Source organism: Ctenocephalides felis, unplaced genomic scaffold (genome assembly GCF_003426905.1).
Source record: "Ctenocephalides felis isolate EL2017-DRISC unplaced genomic scaffold, ASM342690v1 CF-g0.4_SCAFFOLD_00845, whole genome shotgun sequence".
Lineage (NCBI taxonomy): Eukaryota > Metazoa > Arthropoda > Insecta > Siphonaptera > Pulicidae > Ctenocephalides > Ctenocephalides felis.
In genome coordinates this window covers 56,648,482-56,668,425 of record NW_020536999.1, presented here as the reverse complement: position 1 = coordinate 56,668,425, position 19,944 = coordinate 56,648,482, and the positions used below count along the sequence as shown (strand labels likewise).

The 19,944-nt window shown below is 27.4% G+C and overlaps 1 protein-coding gene across 1 annotated transcript in view; it reads left to right on the top strand.

The window, feature by feature from the left end:
* The window catches only part of LOC113386326 (autism susceptibility gene 2 protein homolog), a 152,505-nt gene that overhangs the window by 82,566 nt on the left and 49,995 nt on the right, over positions 1–19,944 (top strand). Inside the window, exons 6-8 of the mRNA XM_026624115.1 lie at positions 5,551–5,670; positions 8,779–8,814; positions 12,192–12,218. Of these exons, the coding sequence (XP_026479900.1) occupies positions 5,551–5,670; positions 8,779–8,814; positions 12,192–12,218 (183 nt within the window). The remainder of the gene's footprint in view (positions 1–5,550; positions 5,671–8,778; positions 8,815–12,191; positions 12,219–19,944) is intronic.

Sequence of the window (19,944 nt, the reverse complement as noted above, 5' to 3'; positions counted from 1 at the left end):
GAGAAACTAATTCATTTTTGTTCTCACACACATAATTAGCATATTCTTTCGTGTGTGAGACCGTGTATATATTTAAATATTTTACTACTGTTTACTGTTTAGAGGTGTTTATCAAAGGAGCACAATTTTAACACTTATTTTAAACGCTAAACGCATCTAACTGCGGGTGAAAATTAGCTTTTTAAATATTGTTTAAGGCATTTTAATGCAAGTACACATATCCCCCATATTACGCGGTATTCGTTTTAAACGTTTTCGATCTCACACGGTTTTTGGAAATATTTTGTTAACTAAATATTTTAATTTTGCATTTATACGATTTTATAAATAATAAGTTATAATTTGTTTATAACTACAATAACATTTTCATTATTAACTTTCTTTGGAGTAAGTTATAGTAATCGCAAAAAATAGAAAATGAAAATTTTTATGTATCTTTACTTACGTTTCAAAAGTTTCTGAACATTTTGGCATGCCTTAATAAAATGGATGTGTATGTGTGTGTATGTCGCGGATACAATTTTTCGTCGACGATTTTGAGAACACGGATCAACCGATTTAAATAATACAAAAAACATTCGATTGCTATTGATGAGGGAAATGCTAATTTTCAGTTTTTGAGAGAATGAAGCGTCTAATTTGAGTAATTCAAAAAAACATTTTACTTTAACGAAATGAACAACTGGTGCAATGTTTGGGAAGGCAGGTCCAGCGTTTTCAGAGATCCAATAAAAAAGTAAAAAATTATGCCATTTGGCGGTCAAATATCATCATTATATATATGCACATCATATGCTCAGATATTTTATAGAGATTATAATAATAAGTGCAAATTTTGCGTACATTTATATGGGTTCTGTATCAATGCTTACACGTAAAACTACGACGCGGCGCTTACGCGCTTAGATCGCTAAAACAGCTCTAAAATGTATGTTACAGTTACTTAGTAGTCTATGTCTATCATGGAAATCTGTAGATAAGATGGGAACTCCCCGTTTTATGATCAAAACTAAATTTTATGTGTGTATAAGCTAGTTCGTTTGAAATACCAAAACTAAAGAGCATCATCGTTTTCAAACTTTTCTTTTAATTAGTGTTTATATATAATTGATAGCGTAAATTTATTAATGATATTGAATGTACGTATTAATACTCCTTTTTCGTTCAATGTGTTTGTTATTCATCATGTTAAAAACTGACAAAAAGGACTTTTTTATAGTAGATTTAACTTTAGCACAGTTTTTTCATATTTAAGTGAATTTTTCGAATTACACGGTGTAAAGCGAGGGATAGGTGAATCCAAAAATCCAAAATTTTTCAAAAAAAATAAAAAAAAAACACGATATTTTCTAGGTACTAAAAATATACGTGATGTTTGGTGGGGGGGATGAATTTAAATATCACTAAGTATCACCAAGGTACAGGGGCCCAAAATCCTTAAAAAGCGATCACGTGATTAATGAACGCCCACTAATTGGCATACGGATTTTTATCAGGATTTAATTTGTTATCATAAAATAATTTCGATTGCCTTTGTTTGTCTGGAATGTTTTTTTACTATACCGGGTTAAATAAATAAAAAGTTAAAAGTACTTGTAAGTCGTATCTCAAGTGATATTTTATGACGACCACCAGTGAAAAATGATCTCGTAAAATGCTAGACGAATTGCGTTTAGTGAAAGTTTCCAGATATTATCTGAATGTTATATAGGATATTAACTGAACTAATAAACATGTAGGGGAAGTACAGACAAAATTACACGGTGTTTTGTTTTTTAATGATATTTATTTATTAGTATCAATTCATAACTAATTGTGAGTTTCAATATTTGGTTCATTGAATACCAGAAACAGTCTTATAATTAAGTACGAACTATACATATTTATAAAGGAAAAATTAACATATTTATAAAGGAAAAATGCAACCAATTACAAAACCCATTTTGTCCATAATTTGTCCAAGTTCATATTATCCAATGTCCATTTATATGGACATTACTTATGAACTTAGACATAGGGTAAGGATATATTGAGGTGCAAATTTTTTTCACAAGTTTACAAAATAATCTTTTGGTCCTTTTTGGTGTATCAGAACATGATGCATGAGCCCAAAGAGAACCAATGCAAACCCCTTTTTTACCGGGGAATTTTTTGGTCAGTCAGTAGAGTAGAAGTTAAAAGCCAATTACCTTTGACTTAATATTCTTTTTTTTATCTCAAATGATCTATTCTGTAGCTCTTGCAGAATTCATTGCAAGTCATTTTGTTCATTGTATAAGTATGTTATTTTGTTCGAAAGGGAACAAAAATGAATAAATAGTAAAAATTTCATAAAACACCTGATAAACGCAATAAAATTGATATGTACCATTTTGTCCATATTTCCCCTACATAGAAAACATAATAAACTTCTTTTAAAGCACAACAAAATGTATGAAACAATTATATTTATGACCTATTTAAATATTTATGATTAGAAAAAATTACAAACATATGGTAATGTTATCTACATTATGTAGATAACTAACAAGTAGATAGTGAACTAAATTTAATTTTCTCTACATTAATAAAAATTAATTACTTAAAAATTAATTTGTTGATGTAGTCTATATCAATAAATATTGTAATTAATTTTTATTAATATTTTAGAAGATTAAATTTAGTCTCCTTTAATAAATAGTTAGTTAACTTCATTTCTTTATTCTCATGTTTATATATGGCTCTATTTGAATACATATTTCACAATTCTTGCAAATGCCTTTTTGTACAAGTTTGTAAGTATTTAAACTGATCAATTAACATTGGGACTCTTCCAAAACATTGGACGTGGTCCAAGTTTTCTTGAATCATCTTTCTGGCCTTTATACAAAGTATCTTTATTTGTATTCTCTATTTTTATGAACCTGTGTTTCAAATATAAAGATCAGAGACAGAAAAATTCGTAGAAATTTATAAAAAAGAATAACTATATATATGAGATTTATGTATTATCATTAACTATAAATATTTATTTTTCACTTTTAACCGACGTGGTTATAAATGTGCAGTTTGAATATTCATATGTATAACAAATTAATTTTTTACTCGTTTTATTAAGATGCTCATCTGTTTAAAAGCCTGTTCAGTTTTTTACCAACTAATTAAAATTTACATATTACGGGTTTATTTACCATAAATGATTTATGGCATATTAATTTTAATCATAATTTGTTACGTGTTTTTATGTTTTAAAATTAAAATCAGTTTTAATGGAAATCAGTTATTAAATGCTACTATTGATCATTACATTTAATTATGGTTTATATAACTATTCAATTAATTTTAATTATATATTTCCGATGTTGGTTTTATAAATGTCAGTTGCAGAGGAGGCAGTTTCAATAGCGTTTTTAGATTAATTTATACCTTCAAAGCATAAATCAAATTCAGAGTAATTTGAATAAAATATTATTTATAACGTCAACATTGAGTTGGTAAACCGCAAAATACGTTTGATTGTAATAATATTTTATAAGTAATAAATTTATTAATAAATCATGTTTGAATTATGGTAATTTAGTTACTAATAAATCATGTACTTGTTTGGTTACAGTTTTTAATAGCCAACTAATAAAATTTTGATCTTGAAACATTTTAATTCAACAATTACTTTTTTTAAAAGAGAAATTCAGATATGCTATAGATCTAGAGATTCTATCATAGAAATCTTATACAAATATTTACTTATCTTATTTATTGAGTTATAACATTATAACAGTTTGTTCTGTTATTGTGTAATAATAATAATCCCAATTAAGTATTTGAAATTTAAATATAGATTTATATTTATTGATAGTACAAATCATTTTGATATTTTAAAAAAACATGTGCGTAACTACCATGATCTATAAAATCTCAGGATATATTTGTCATTATTGAGGATCACTTTTTTAATTATGATAGAAAATAGACAATTTAAAATATAAATGCGTATTTTTGTATTTTACAATTTTTTTTATTTTTTCAACGAACATGTAGATTGTCGTAATTGTTTGTAATGTTTAGTATATAACATTTTATACTCATTTTTTTACTTTGAAAATATCAAATGCGCCAATTTTGATGAAACTTACCAATACACTTTAGGGCATTTTTTTTGAAAAGGGCTTTTCAAAGTTGACCAATTCTGAAAATTTTATATTCATGGTTCAAAAAAAAATCTTAATTCTTGATAACTTGGAGCAATTTATTATTATTTTTTATCTTGGTCCTAGAAATGGTTAAAAATATTTGCGATTACAGATCCAAAGCTTAAATAAACAAAATTAATAAAAATTAACCACCGTTAACCATAAAATGGTCGAAATCTCTAGGTTACATTTAAAAGCTCATATTTTTCAAGCATCGTGAGAATTTTTTTTTAAAAATGGTTTTCATGAAGGTTATGATCAATACTATTATCACGTTTCAGCTTGACGTTGAGATCTGGGATACCCTGTGCAAAAAGAAAGGAAGCATACTAATATAACGTTTTTGCCACTATAGAGAAACTTGATTAACCAGACTAATAGTTGTCGATAGGCATTCGGGTAATCGAAAATCTGAAGAATAATATTGTGTTCATTAAAAACTACAAATACATGACTATCAACGAAATCAACATTTATTAAGAAATTAGCATTTATGTATGTACATACATATTTATTTACACTTAATACAAATACATAATACAAATCTGGATCATTAATCATGGAATAAAATATTTAGGTACTTATGTACGAATATAATAATTTGTTTATAATATGTATTTGGTAGTCATCAAATAATTAGGTAAAAAGTTCAATTTGGTTTAAATTTAAAATTTAATTTAAATTTAAAATATGTGGCAATTGTCATTTGACGTAAGCGATTTTTTCTCTTTATTGCTGCTATATCACGAATTGTTCATATAAATTATTTTTTATTCGTCCTACTCCTAAATCTAATTCTCTCTTAAATTCACCTATTTCACTTATGTCTTCTAACTTTAACTTAATCAACAATGACTATAGATATTCATAACCCTTCACTTCATGAAATAATCTCCATCTGCTCAAGTTAACCTTTTCATTTCTTTTCGAATATCTTTTATTATTTTATCTTATTCTAAGTAATTTTGAATATTGTTACATTCTGTATTATGTAATTTAGTGTTATTAAGTGCATTTTAAGTCCTCTTTGAACTGTTCTGTCGGCTATATTTTTAAAATAAATAAATTGGTCGCTGGATAATCACGAATCCGTATAATTGAGGGCCGGATAAACGAGTTTTTGGCCGAATATATTTATGCAACTTTTATTGCAATTTCTTACAAATCTTTGAGGCACATGTGATTATAATGACTCTAATCCCTCTTTAACCTGCCACCATTTTCCAAATGCAGAAAAAGCTCTGTAAATACAAAAAATATTATAAAAATGCATCAAAACCTAACAAAAATATTTTTTAATTACCCTATATAAGTTTTAGGCATTTATTACATATTTGTAATCCATATGTCGTTTATTACATATTTGTAATTCGATTTCCAGGAATTTGCTCGTTCACTGGATGCAGGCACTTCTGATGACAGCGGAAGAGCTTCGTTGCGTCTGACTGGTTCATCAGTCGCTCCTCGAGATCCAGACAGCTCCAGAGATAGACTTAGTGATGTAAGTACTAATCACAATTATACCACATCCACATCCACATCAATTATTATTATATACGATCGTACATCAAAAGACAGTTATGTTGTAGGCTTAGAAAATCTTATTCATGTTGAAAGCTTACTATGACAGGAATAACAACTCAGTTATTTATAAGAAATAATGATATAATTCTAAATCGTAGGTTTCTAATTGAATTTGCTGCTCATTTTTATGCGGTATATTATTATTACTAAAAATCATTTCCGCACTGATAATTATAAATTGCAAATATTTAAGTTTACAAATAAGGCACTAAGTGTATGTTACTAATTAGTAATATATTAAAATGGCAGTTCAATCAATCAAATCTATTAATTCAAAGATATTACACAAACGGTGCATATAAAAGAACAGTTGCATTTTCTATTTTTGTAAGAGTGAACCTGCTTGAAAGCCATACCAAATATTAAATAAATTATCTATATAAAGATGTTTGATATAATGATATTCATTATATTTGATGATATAATGAACTTACTTGAAATATATACCAAAGATTAGATAAATTATCTATTTAAAGATATAATGACCTTTGATAATGATAAAACTATTGATTAATAATTTCATAAATAAAAACATTTTCGCGCTTATATTTTCATTTCTATTATTTGAAACTACATCAATACATAAAGAAAGTATATAAATAATTTTAAATAGCAAATATTAAAATTTACTAATTGTCATTAAGCTTCTGGTTATAGTAATATATTAAAATCACAGTTACATAACAATTTAAAAGAAAATTCATAGCATGAGTATATAAAAGAAACAGTTGTATTGTTCATTATTGTGCAAGTGAACTCACTTTCTATAGCAATGATTAGATAAATTTTCTATTTAAAGATGTTTGATATAATGACCTTTGATAATCATAAAATTATTACGTGTTGCTCCAATTGTATTGAATCAACTTCTATCACAGCCATTGAAATTTCTTAATTTATTTATAATTTTAAACCATCAATCTATTGAAGATCTATTTGATCTATAAATTATCGTTATATAACGTTTTTTAATCTACTTTCTATAAGTTAATCTTAAATAAGGTGTGTTCGGTGTTATTTTGCAATATAAAAGATCTAAATAATTTGTTTCAATTTATCTATTTCTTAATTTATCTAATCTTTGGTATAACATTCCAGTAAATTCATAACATACACAATAAAATTAACATTTTTTTATCTATTATCTTCTTTAACTGATATTTTGGAAAACCGGTTTTTGCACAGTTTTCTAGATATAATTTATATAATCATTTGTTACATTCAATTATGGCCTATTAATTTGATCCAATGAGTTGTATCAAATAGTAATTACCCACTGGAGTAAAATAAAATACTATATATTATTATATGTAAATAATGTAAATCAAAATAATTTATAGAATTTATTTATGTTCTGATGATCATTAAAAAAAAAGAGAAAAAAATTGTTACATTTTTGGTACAATTTCGCCATTTTAATATGATCACATTTGAGACCTAAAATGTAGGACCACAATATTAGTTTTTAATATTGATTTCAATTTCTTCATTATTTTGAAACAAATGTAGAATCATTTCCCGGTTGTAATTAAATGTTTATGAGCGTTGAAATAAAAACAAATTTGTAAACGGTTTCATTACAGAATTTGAGTGGTTTCTCGGTTGTTTTATGGTCGAGTAATTTAGTGTTAAATACATGAGAAATTTAGCAGCGTTGAAATAAAAATTCAAATGGTATGATGAGAGCAAGATTATTTCCTTATTTTATATAGTATGTCAATCTAAATCACTGGCACGTGCACATGTGGGACGTAATAGATCGCTTACTACTACCTTTAAAGCTTTAAGCTTTATGAGCTTACAAGTTTTTACAATATTGCAAGGGATAAAACTTTTTTTAGATTCTTGTTGTGTATTCGTATGTAATTTATTTTATAAATTTATTGTAATATTTTATATTTAATATAAATGCAATTATTAACATGTATTGTACAAAAAATACAAATATTAGCACTATCTCTCTACTTGTAGCACTTTATAATCAATTTTTTAAATTGGAACTAATGTAATTCCACGTGCCGGGAAATGGGAATCCGATGCACAAAAATCGATATGCGAAATGAATTTAATTTTCATTGGTTTTCTATCGTAGTTTTAGAAATACTATATCTAGCTTACACTATCAATGTATGCTTTAGTCAAGTTCTTAAATTAAATGTAGTAAAAGTATATTTTAAATGATCATTTCTTTTGTTATACATCGAATTACAACCTGTCCTAATAGTATATTCTGTAATCGTATATTGCGTTATTGTATGTGTTTTTGAAAGAATGAAAACCTAGTAGTTTCCCAATTCAGTTGACATTTTATTATATATACAGCGTTACCCACAATAGCCGATTTTCACTTGAGACTATATTTGAGATCTTTAACCTCAAGTGGAAATTTGACATCAAAGCTGCCTGATGTCAGGCTAGGCCGTTGCTGGGATCGAACCGGCGAACCCGGGACTCGTTTGTGCTAGCTCACACCCGAACTGATTACACCACCGCCGGGCCAATTTTGAATAATCAATTTAGAAACATATCTAACCTTATAACGCATCGTTCTAATAGACTTCAATAACCTTTCAAATTATTTTGCATAATATTATTTTCTATTATTTTTACAAATTGCTTTTGAAAACATTAACATCTAGTTATTTCCACCTATAAATTTGCAATGTTCAAGTATTGCCGTTAGCATATTGTATATGTAAGCAAGACTATAATACTGGTATAGGTAATAAATCACTCTCATTGCATGCGGTTTTGAAAGCCTTATTGCTGTTGCAAAACACACATGGTTCAAAAAGCCATCGACATTTTCTTCTATAATTACTTATACTGATTATGTTTGTAATTAATATGTCTACAATGATATGGGTACTTAGGTAACACACTCTCTAAATCATACACATATACATTATATATAAACACATACTTATAAACGTATATATATATATATATATATATATATATATATATATATTATATTAGATATCTATAGTTATTGTACTATATTTTCATTTTTCTTCTTCAACAGGCAAGTAGCCGGTGTAGTTCCGGAAAAGGATATATCGTAAGTTACTTGCATTGATTATTATAAATTTAATTAGTTTTGGAAAAGTTTTTGATTAAATTTTCTATGACTTTTGATACTTATCTCAATATTCAATTATTCGTTATACCTCGACTGGACCTGAATCAGAGGTCCCATGTTCGTTCCCGCCTCGAGCATTCTGTTGTCAAATAGTAGTAACATCAATTTTCACTTGGAAATATAGATGACTAAGTGAAAATAGCCCTGCTCTAGCATTGCTGCATCAATAAATTTTTTCATTATTATAGTCAACTGTTTGAGTTGACACCTCTAGAATAGTTTATAGAACTTTTAAGTTCTGATTACCGTTCAAAAAATATTATACCTATTTTTTTTATTGACTTCAAGATATAATTTAATAACAAAAGTCAATGTCTAAATTCTCAGTATAGGCGTTGATCCCTCTTCACTATTCTGAAATTTATATGAGAAGTTTTATTGCAATTGTCTGTAAATATTTCAAACTGTTCTTCTACATACAAATTCTATTTCAAAGCCGAAATGAGTCTATAATTAATACAAAGAAACTTAAATGACATCGTTTCTGTCTCAAAAGATCGTGCTTTGCATAAATTAATAGATTCAGATCTTTCAAACGGATATAGGATAAAGTCATGTTTAAATGCAACTTCTTAACGGTCGTGACCTATTATTGGATATGGCAAAGTATTTATACAGTCTGCAAAAATATGCATAAAACAGTACAGATTAAGCTTTAATCATTAGTATATTACTTAATCTTTAAGGGGCTAATTCTCGGATTAAAAAAATGTTATGGAGCGCTATGTTGTGACCTATCTTCGTATGAGTTGGTAGTAACAAACTGTCAAATTGCCATGTATTTACTACGCGATCAGACGTTTTACTTTAGAAGCACAGAACCTAACTTCACGTATATGTTATCAAAGAGACATCCAGGGCCGGATTTAGAAATTTGGCGCCCCGGGGCACTGACAAAAATGCCGCCCCATCCCTGAAATTTTACAAACTTTCGAACTTTTTTTTAAAGCAATCGCGCTGCTTCTGCTTCGTAGGAACACAATATAGAAGCGCGTACGCGCCGCGTCGCAGTCTAACGGATAAACAATGTTACAGAACGCATTCATACTCATAATCATAATATCGTTAAAATATCTGATAATTTAATGTGCATATGTCTTATGAACACTTTTGTCCGCCTAATGTTTCTTTTTCAAATTTTTTTTATTGGATCATCGAAACCGCTAAACCTGCCCACCACAAATTTTCTGTAAATTTTTTTGAATGATATTGGACGCTTTTTTTCTCAAAAACTGAATTATCATTTTTGGCATTTTGGCTCGTATCTTCAAAACAGTTGGACCTGCCTTAGCCAATAACTAATCAGTACGTCTCCTTATCAATAGGAATTGATAGGAGATTGAATTATTAAATCGGTTGATCCGTGTTCTCGAAATCGACTCGAATAATTAAAAAATATTAGATTTGTATTGATGAGGAGACATGCTGATTAGCTTTTGGTACAGGCAATTACAAAAAATGGTAATTGAGTTTTGATATTTCTTCTCTGAAACAGCTACCCAGCGCGATTGCTTTGCAAAAAGTTCATAATTTTCGAAAAATTTCAAAATATAAAAAATGTGTTTTAAAAGTCTTTTTGTTTCATTTTTCAAAAAATTTTAAAGCTCTTTATAAAACGTAGTTTTCAGTACGGGATGTTTCAGTAATTTGTCTTAAGGCACAATGCCATGAGTCACTAGTTTAAATTTTTTTCGACGCGATAAGCTTGTAAGTGCACAAATTCGTCATTTTAAGAGGACTCCAGAACAGAACATATTTTTCTTAAACTTTCAGCTTGTTTACGGATCTTTATATTAGCCAAATTGCCAAATTTCATAACTTATTAACCAATTTGATAATTTATGTATGGAGAGGGAGGCAAGACAAAATAATAAATTTTAGTTATCGGTTATTTCAACCCAAATTTTGCATTGCAATCGTATTATGTTTGGTTAATTATATTTCTTGAAATAAAAAATGTTGTTAAAAATAGTTGATCATATTGTACAGAATGTTTTTCTCACTATCCAAATTTTGCCGCCCCCCAAAATTTGCCGCCCTGGGCAGTAGCCCCGATTGCCCCTACTGTAAATCCAGCACTGGAGACATCAGAAATTTACACTTATGACAAAATTGTTCTCTGACATTTTTGCGTTTTTCAGGCTACGTTTTATGTGTAAAACATCTGACCACACAGAAAATATATAGCTTTTTCACAGGTTATTACAAACACCTTATATGGAGATAGACCCGTAATATACATAACATCACCTATTCTATTTTATCCGAGAATTGATCCCTTAAATTTTAATATTTGGGTTCGCTTGCTTGTAACGTTTATTGTTATTATTGGCGTATATGCGTCTACTATAATCGAAATATGCGTTTCATGTTATGAACTCAACGTCAAGCCGAGAAGGGGTGATAGTATTAATCGTAACTATCATGAAAAAAAAAATAGAAAAAATGCATGTAGTTTCGAAATTATAAGCTTTTTTGCAACCTAGAGCTTTGATGAGATTGAGCTATTGATCGTTTAAGGTTTGTGTCGGTATTCGTAATTAACATTTGAACACAGATAAAAATGAAGACAATTAAGCTATGAATTTAAACTTTCAAAATAGGTTGACTTTGAAAAATCCTCTCTTAAAAAATGTGTACTAAAGTGTTTCGGTAAGTTCCATCGAAGTTCGCGCATTTAATCAGGATTGTAAATGGTAAAATATTTGATAGTTCATAATAGAAAATACTATAACTCCGCTTCGGCTTGTTGTTGGATTCTGGGACATCCTTAATGTATATGTATATGTATATATACGATATGTATATATACGATACGTATATATTGTTGATAACTATTATGTAATAAGCAGTATTCCAAGTTATCAGTTTCCATATTAAAATAACTTTGTAATAAGTTTAGTACCAAAGCTAACAACAATAATAAACTTTTATAAATCGACCCCAAAGACCTTATAATACGGTCTATTACATAAAAAGGGTTATTATTAAGCGGGAGTGTTAGTTCTTATTGAACCTCCAATAAGTAAAATATCAGCACTCAACTAAGTAAATAATAATTCAAAATAAAATCAATAATCCTTAGAAAAAAAGCACAAGAGATCCAATAATTAATATCTCTTCATTTGGTGGCAGCGGTGGGACAAACTTAAGATATTGCTTATTATGTAATAGTTCTCAACAATATATATATTTACTTTTGTTTTATTTTATTTATTTATTTATTTATTTATTAATTTATTTATTTACTCGTTTACTTATATTTTACTAATGGAGATATTTTCTCTTTGTTACAGTGTGATAGTGAAGGTGAAGACGACAAGGTAAGCGATATTAAATTTATTGCAATTTATTATCAGAGTAATAAAATTTTAATGCCATGTGTTACTTTCCGCTGTGTCTTTGGCTTTTAACGTATTGCTCAACGGACCTGAAAATCGTCTGCGCACATTAAATTTACTTAATTTCGCAATCGGTCACTGTAATCACGCCTTACCATATACTTGCGGCTATTAACCCTCATTGAGATATAAGTTGTGTTCTGTTTAATCAACAAAGAGTCAACAAGCGATTTAATAATGTAAATATTAAACAAGCATTGTTTTCCGCGCTGTTAACTGTTTCGCCGCAAACTATTTCGACAACGATAATGATCGTTCTAATCGTAAAAGTAAAGCAATAAACTTAAATATAGTCCCCGAGTGCGGCGGATTCTGCTATTGGAAACGAGCCAACGGCACGATGCACATCGTACGCCAAAAGTAGGTCCTAATACATTATTCCTATAACGCCGTAATTCACGGCACGTGCATTATTCATAAGACGCTTGACGAACAACACTTTTTTACCTCCACCATGTATCCTTTTCACTTTGTATTTACATACATCTACATGAACAAATTATATACGGGCTGTGGCGTGATAGAAAACATGCAGCTTTTGAAATCTAATTTATTACATCCGTACGTTCGTTTGCAAATCCAGATCATTCTTATTAATTACTTAGTCATCGTGTTGTAGTGAAGTTTAAGGCAAAAAAGTAGGGATTAATAATTGATGATAATTCTTATTGATATGTTAATAATCGTAATTACAGGTACATTATCCAACTACTTATCAAATTATCCGAACTATAATATAAAAATCAATATAATTTCACATTACTTCAAATGTAGTTCTCCACGACTTTTGGACTTAGTTTTCTCTCTAAATTTACTTAAGTACTATAGCTTAACCTTACTACCATAGTTTTCAATCTGTGGGGCGCGCACCCTGGTTGAGACTGTTGTAATAGGGGCATACATATATTTCCAAAATACTATTTTCGAAAACAAAGCAAAAATTTTATAATAGTAATATAATAAACCAATAAATAATTATTTTTTATTTCTAATTTTACATAATATTACATATTAATTTGTAGCCTGATAATAAGTTATAATATCAGTTAAGTATTTAAGAAACTAAGTTGTTAAAAAAAATTAAGGCGAGGGGTTTTATAAGGTTGGAAAACACTGCCTTACCAAGTAAGGTAACCTTATCAAGTTTTTTATAAGATTTTTATTACATTTAATATGAAAAAAATATATGTATTCTATAAATTTACAACATGAATATCTAACTTCATTTGATGATAACAAAACAATTATTTAAACTATAATAAATTTATATAACTATTACTTTAATATGAATAATATTAATTATTTGGCAAAAATATCACAAAAACCACAAACCATATATTTAAGGACTATACAACACTAACAAAACCATAAATGTGTTGGAAAATTTTGGATAAATTAAAACTGAAATATTTATTTTATCTAAAGATCTTTTATAAAACTAGGTAGCACATAGTTAGAATACCAGAACATATTTTTTGTTACAAAGTTGTTGTGTTATTACTAACTAAACATTTTGAAAAAAAATAATTTTGTGATTTTATTTATTAATTCTCTAATTTCCGGAACTTGCATTGCTTCATGTAGTATTTTGTTTGATATATAGTGTAGATTTACTGGGTTTCTTGATCTTCCAAAAAACTAATATAATACTAATAAGGCTTTATTTTGAATTTTTTGTAATTTATTTATATTATTCTTGCTTGTCATGCACCAAATTGGTGAAGCATATGTCATAGTTTGTCTTATTAAAGTCAAATACATTCTTCTCTTATTTGATTTGTTCAGGGTGCTTTTGTTTTTTTAATAACGGATATAAAGCATATTAATTTTTAGCTTGATCAGTTTTGAATTTTAAGAAAATGTTAAGGAAATAAAATATATCTGATCCATAAAAAGAAACATTAGAAAGCTTTTTGATATCAAAAACGAAAATATATTCTGAAAATTTATTTATAAAAATTTATATTTTCTATTAAAGCATTTAATTTATTGTATATGGAGATTTTTATTACTATACTAATAGACAGGCGAAAAATATGTTGAAGTACGTATAAAATCAGACTATAGAGTAAAACTTTATATACACCTCAATGTTTCCAAAATATGGAGCACTGAATAGCTAGATAAATTTTTATTAAAATACGGCTTCTTAAAATAAACGTTTTAAGCCTTTAAATTAAATTAAACATTTGCATAACTAGAGTTTTTTCTGCAAAATTTTAATTATAGCTCTATTTGTAGAATATTATTATAAATAAACTATAGAGTTTATTTTATAGTATTAGAACGCAATGAAAAAGTGGATCATAAGATCGTAATTTGATTATATTGATTTGCTTTTATAATCCATGTATCTAATGTTATTAAATAAAATTACTAGACATGGCATTTCAATAGAACTAATTTTCTAAACAGGTGTATGTAGTTTAGGCGAGTATATTACCACATATTATTTGTATGTCAGTCATAGCAAGCAATATATATTGTTATCGTCAAAATAACAATATGTTTTGTTATTGGTTCTTTCTCTTTCATCATAGTTAATTTGTAAGTTTTTATATGGCTATTAAAACAATAATACTTTTTAAATTTAGTACAATAAACATCGCTGTCGCTATTCCTAAAGAACAATCTTTATTTATTTATTTAGCAAAGCGTGTTTGAACAAAGAAATTGTTTCCACATCAGAAATAATTGAATATTCAAATTGTCGTTGTATGAATATCATTTTTAACTTCATATCAATTTTAACTTCATATCAATTTTTTATGGCAGTTTACGCCAATTTACTATTCGATTATAATTAAATGTAAAACTGATTTTTAAATTGCTTTTATTTACTTTTCACCAACAGAAATTCATTTGATTTCACAGATTTTTTAAGTGCTCAACGCTCATATTATAATAACACTAAAAATATTAATATATGTATTAAAAAACAGTATAACTCGCTTATTGAGTTATAAATTCAGAGTTTACAAGATTAAGTATGTAAATTTTCAATATACTATATTATTCTATTTTTATTATTATTTACCTATAAAAGTTGTTTTTAGTAAACAGTGATACTTTTTATATTGGAATTCTCTATATATACATTCTGAAAAGTTTGAAAGATAAAGTTTATTTTTCCATTTCTATTTGTTTCATGATAAAGTTTAATGTTACTTTGGCTATATTAATAATAGACAACATATTTCAAGAAGCCAGCGATTCAATATCAAACATTTTCCACGCTGAGAATTTTCATATAGTTTTTATCGTAGTGAAGAAAATTCATTTAGACAGTTTTGCTTGTTATAAAATATTCTTATTTGATATAAAGATATATTCACTTTTGCGTATTACTACAAAAGCTGAGGTCAGAGATAGAGCTAGTAGAATCATGAATATTTTATATGATTTGTAGCTTATAATTGCTAAAAACTAAAATTATTATATTATTGACTAACACATATAAGGAAGTTTATGAAATTTGACCCACGCCAAAATGCCACTAACACCTTGTTTCTTCTGGATTTGTAATTATATAAACAAGTATCATAATTGTTCAAATATCTCTCATGCAACTTAAAATTTTCTTTAAACAGCAATACTCGTTTTACTTATTTATTATTTTATTATTTTTCATTTATCATTCTCAGTTTGATAAACTTAATTTAGCAATCAAAATGTTCTTTTTTAATTGCGGCTGATATCTTGGTATGCAAAAAGTAAATATTATCAGCAGACTTTCCTTATTATTATTAGAGTAGATATAGAGACCGCATTTTTAGCAATGTTTTGGTTTGTAGTATCTGTGGAATTTATGGTTCATAAACACAAATGAGTTATTTACGACAATTCACTTATTTGTAAAATGGGACTATTTATAAGATATTATTATATATTTTCTCCATGGCGTTTTTGAAAACCAAATTGAATTCCAAATGTTTTTTTTTTTTGGAAATATTAACATACCGTAGAGCGGGGTACAATTTGATTTTGAGCAATTATAATGTGAACAATCAATAATATAATTGATAAAAAATCAATTATATCACAACAAATAAAACATATAAAAAAACAAATATCTGACTATGTTCAGTAAAACTCCCAGCCATTCATTATTGTAGATACGTGTTATTTTACTGTTTTTTTTTTTCAAAAATTAGTAACCTCGTCCTTTTTACTCCATATGCGGAATAAAATGAGACAGCCAAGGGAAACCGGTAGAAAGTTTTATTCTTAATTTTAGTTGTTTTTTTTTTTTAAATAATAACTACATTATTCAACCCATGCAAAATATAAATTTCATGGGTACATTTTTACAGTGATAACTCTGTATATAACCTTCATCTGTTACTTTGTCAAAAATAATCAACATCAAAGTTGAAATAACTATTTATTTAACTTACCTCTTGTAAAATAGTTTTTTTTAACTTGATTTATTTTTTATTTACTATTTTTTATTGCCACCAATATATAAGCTTTTATAGAGGTAATTTTGTAAAAAATGTGAATCTATCATAAAAATAACAATACATAGTATGAAAGTAGATTTAAAAATTATATTAAGGTTTCCTAAACTAAACGACAGTGCTCACGACCAAAAAACTAACAACGAAAAAAATACTTTTGTTATAGAGTTTCAAATATTGTCGTTTATCTTCTGATGGTGTCGTGGTAAGAATCAAGGGTATGACTGGTGGTACATTTTTTCCCTCTACTTTCAAATATTGTTGTTAAAACAAATTCTTAATTTCACTTGTTTTTGAGATAACTTCTCTAAAGCCATATAGTCATTTCCACCTATAAATTGATGATTTACAAGAAATCACTCATTTGTAAAATAGAACTATTTAAAAGATTATGTAAAGTTGGCATTAAGATGTGTAAACCGAATAACAAACAGCATCGAAAAGATAAAAAATAATTGCGCTGATTTATCTTTCGCCGGGCATCGGATTATCGGATTGCGTGACCTGTTAAACAATTTATTGCCGCGTGCCGGAGTACGAACAGATTTATCTTGCAATAATCGGCGTATCTCGTAATCTTATTTGTTAAGAGACTTTGATGGAGTGATTTCCATTCCTTCTATTCGACTTCGAGATTAATTATTAATTTTTAATAAGCTTTATCTGAGCGCGTGCTCAACGCTCAATGTATCGAAACAAATGTTTCGCCTCGAAGTTGTTATTAAACATAATTTTGTGTGAAATTGCAAATGTTTCACGAACGTATAATTTACGCATAAATTAGTGTTATTATATAGCAGGTGAAAATATGTGTTCAGTTGTGGGTAACTACTGGTTTTTACATAATTCTTTATCTTTTTGGTTTTAGTTTTTTCATTTGAGGTGTTCTCGCCGGCAACACATTTCACTTTGTAATTATGCTAATTACTACTGCTATATGTAAAAGGTTTTTTCTATTATTACGTTAAGTATTATATTAATACCATTTAAATAATGCGTCGTAAAATTAATAGTGCGATTAATTTTAATTTTCTACTACTTTAGATTGCAAGTTTACAAGTACTAAATAGGCCTGGTTTTCAAACTGTAGTCGTTTTTCGAGGCTTCATTAAACAAACTCAATACAGATTACAAGAATTTTAGTAGCATTTTACATCGAATAGTTCAATAAAGTACTTACTATTTAAAACTACTTCTAGGGTTCATTATTTATTCGAATACAAATATAATGAGGGGCCAATTCTATAGATACATTAGATATACATTGACTATAGACAATATAGATAGATAAAATAGAAATGTTAGGTTACGGGTCTATAATCGTATGAGTTGGTAGTCATGAACTGTCAAAAAGCTATGTCTTTGCTGTTCGATCGAGCGTTTTGCACATAAAACCTAATCTACAAAAGGAGCAAAAGTGCAAATATTTACTTTGGTTAGACCTCCCCTAAGTGTTATCAAAGTAACAGAATGTTGCTCTTATGATATAATTCTTATTTGATATTTGTGCCTTTTGGAGGTTAGGTTTGAGTTTTAATTGATCACACAGCAAAGACATAGCTTTTTGATAGTTCTTGACAAACCATCTCATACGAATATAGATCAGTAACATAACATTTTTATTTTATCCGAGAATTTCTACCTTTGGGCACCTTTTCTATGTTTTTGAATTAATAATAATAATATCATAGATGCTTGATTATTAGCTCATTTACACAAAATCTCATTATATAATCTTATTGTTTATATATATAACAGTAATTATTGGTTTAACAACTATTGGAATACATTGGTTTATTGACAATTATGAGAAGATTATGTTGAACATAAATTAAGAGTTGTATCTTTTTCATATGCATTTATGATCAACTGAAATTTTGTTCAGCTTTGTTTCTCGAAGAAGTTTTAAAACAATTTTGGTTTCGATATTTAAAGCTTATTATAAGCTTATATATGATTTTTTTTCTATACCTGTTGAATACTAAACTCGTTAGCTTGGAACATATCTAATTATCGAGATGTAAAAATGAAATTGCTGATACCTCGTTTAATTATACAAAATTTTGTAATGGTAATAATTAACAAACCTATACTTTATTTAGAGCTTATTAAGCCTATAATTTATTAAGAGATATTAATTAATTGATCTTTTCTGATATCTAAAAACAAACACTTTTTAACTTAAGATATTTTTAATGCATACTTGTTGGCGGTTAAATCACTACTAAAATCTACTGTTCAATATTTCACCCTTTCTTACCTAGTTTACTCTTATTGTCAGAAAAAGGATAGAGTTTTATGTTAATGCGAGATTTTATATTAAACTTATTACTATATTACTTTAATATAGAATCTGATATACTTAACATATTGCTTATTATATAATGATTCTCAACATAATACTATAAGGTATAATCAACTAACTTTGTGTTTATTAGACTCTTACTCAAGTATAAATTAGTATTAGAAATGTGTACCTTGCCACAGCATATTAATAAATAACTAAATAACTACATTGTAAAATTTTATAGTTCAATATTATTGTGCCATCTATTGTTTTTGAATTATGTGCCTAATATTTCGACAGAACCTCGTGAATGTTATTACCAAATCCATAAATGCATACTCAATTTTATTTGCATAGTATTATATAGATTTTACGGATATGCAGCGATATTTTATTGAATTGTGCATTAATTTGATCGTGAGAATTTGTTTGTTAATGAGTTTCGTATTTAGAAAGTATAGAAAAAATAAGAATTAGGCTTTAAAATATTTATGTTAATTACAAATGTATAATACACTTTATATATCGAAACCATAATTGCATTGAAACGTCTTCTAAAAACAAAAATAGATATGGATTCGGTTGATCATAAATAATCTTTCTTAATCATATTGAATTTCTTTAATTCACATAATCTTTTCATAATTGTCAATAAAAATACTATCAATATTTGTTATTGTTGTATATTTTATCTCGGCCACATACAAACTCTGATATCAAACAGTAAAATATTCATATTGATTCAGAAAGTAATACACTTTATACATCAAAATCAAAATTGAATTAAATCGTCTTCGAGAAACAAAACTGGATATATATTCGGTTGATCATAAATAATCTTTTTCAATCACATTAAATTCTCTTAATTCACATAATCTTTCCCTAATTGTCAATAAAAATA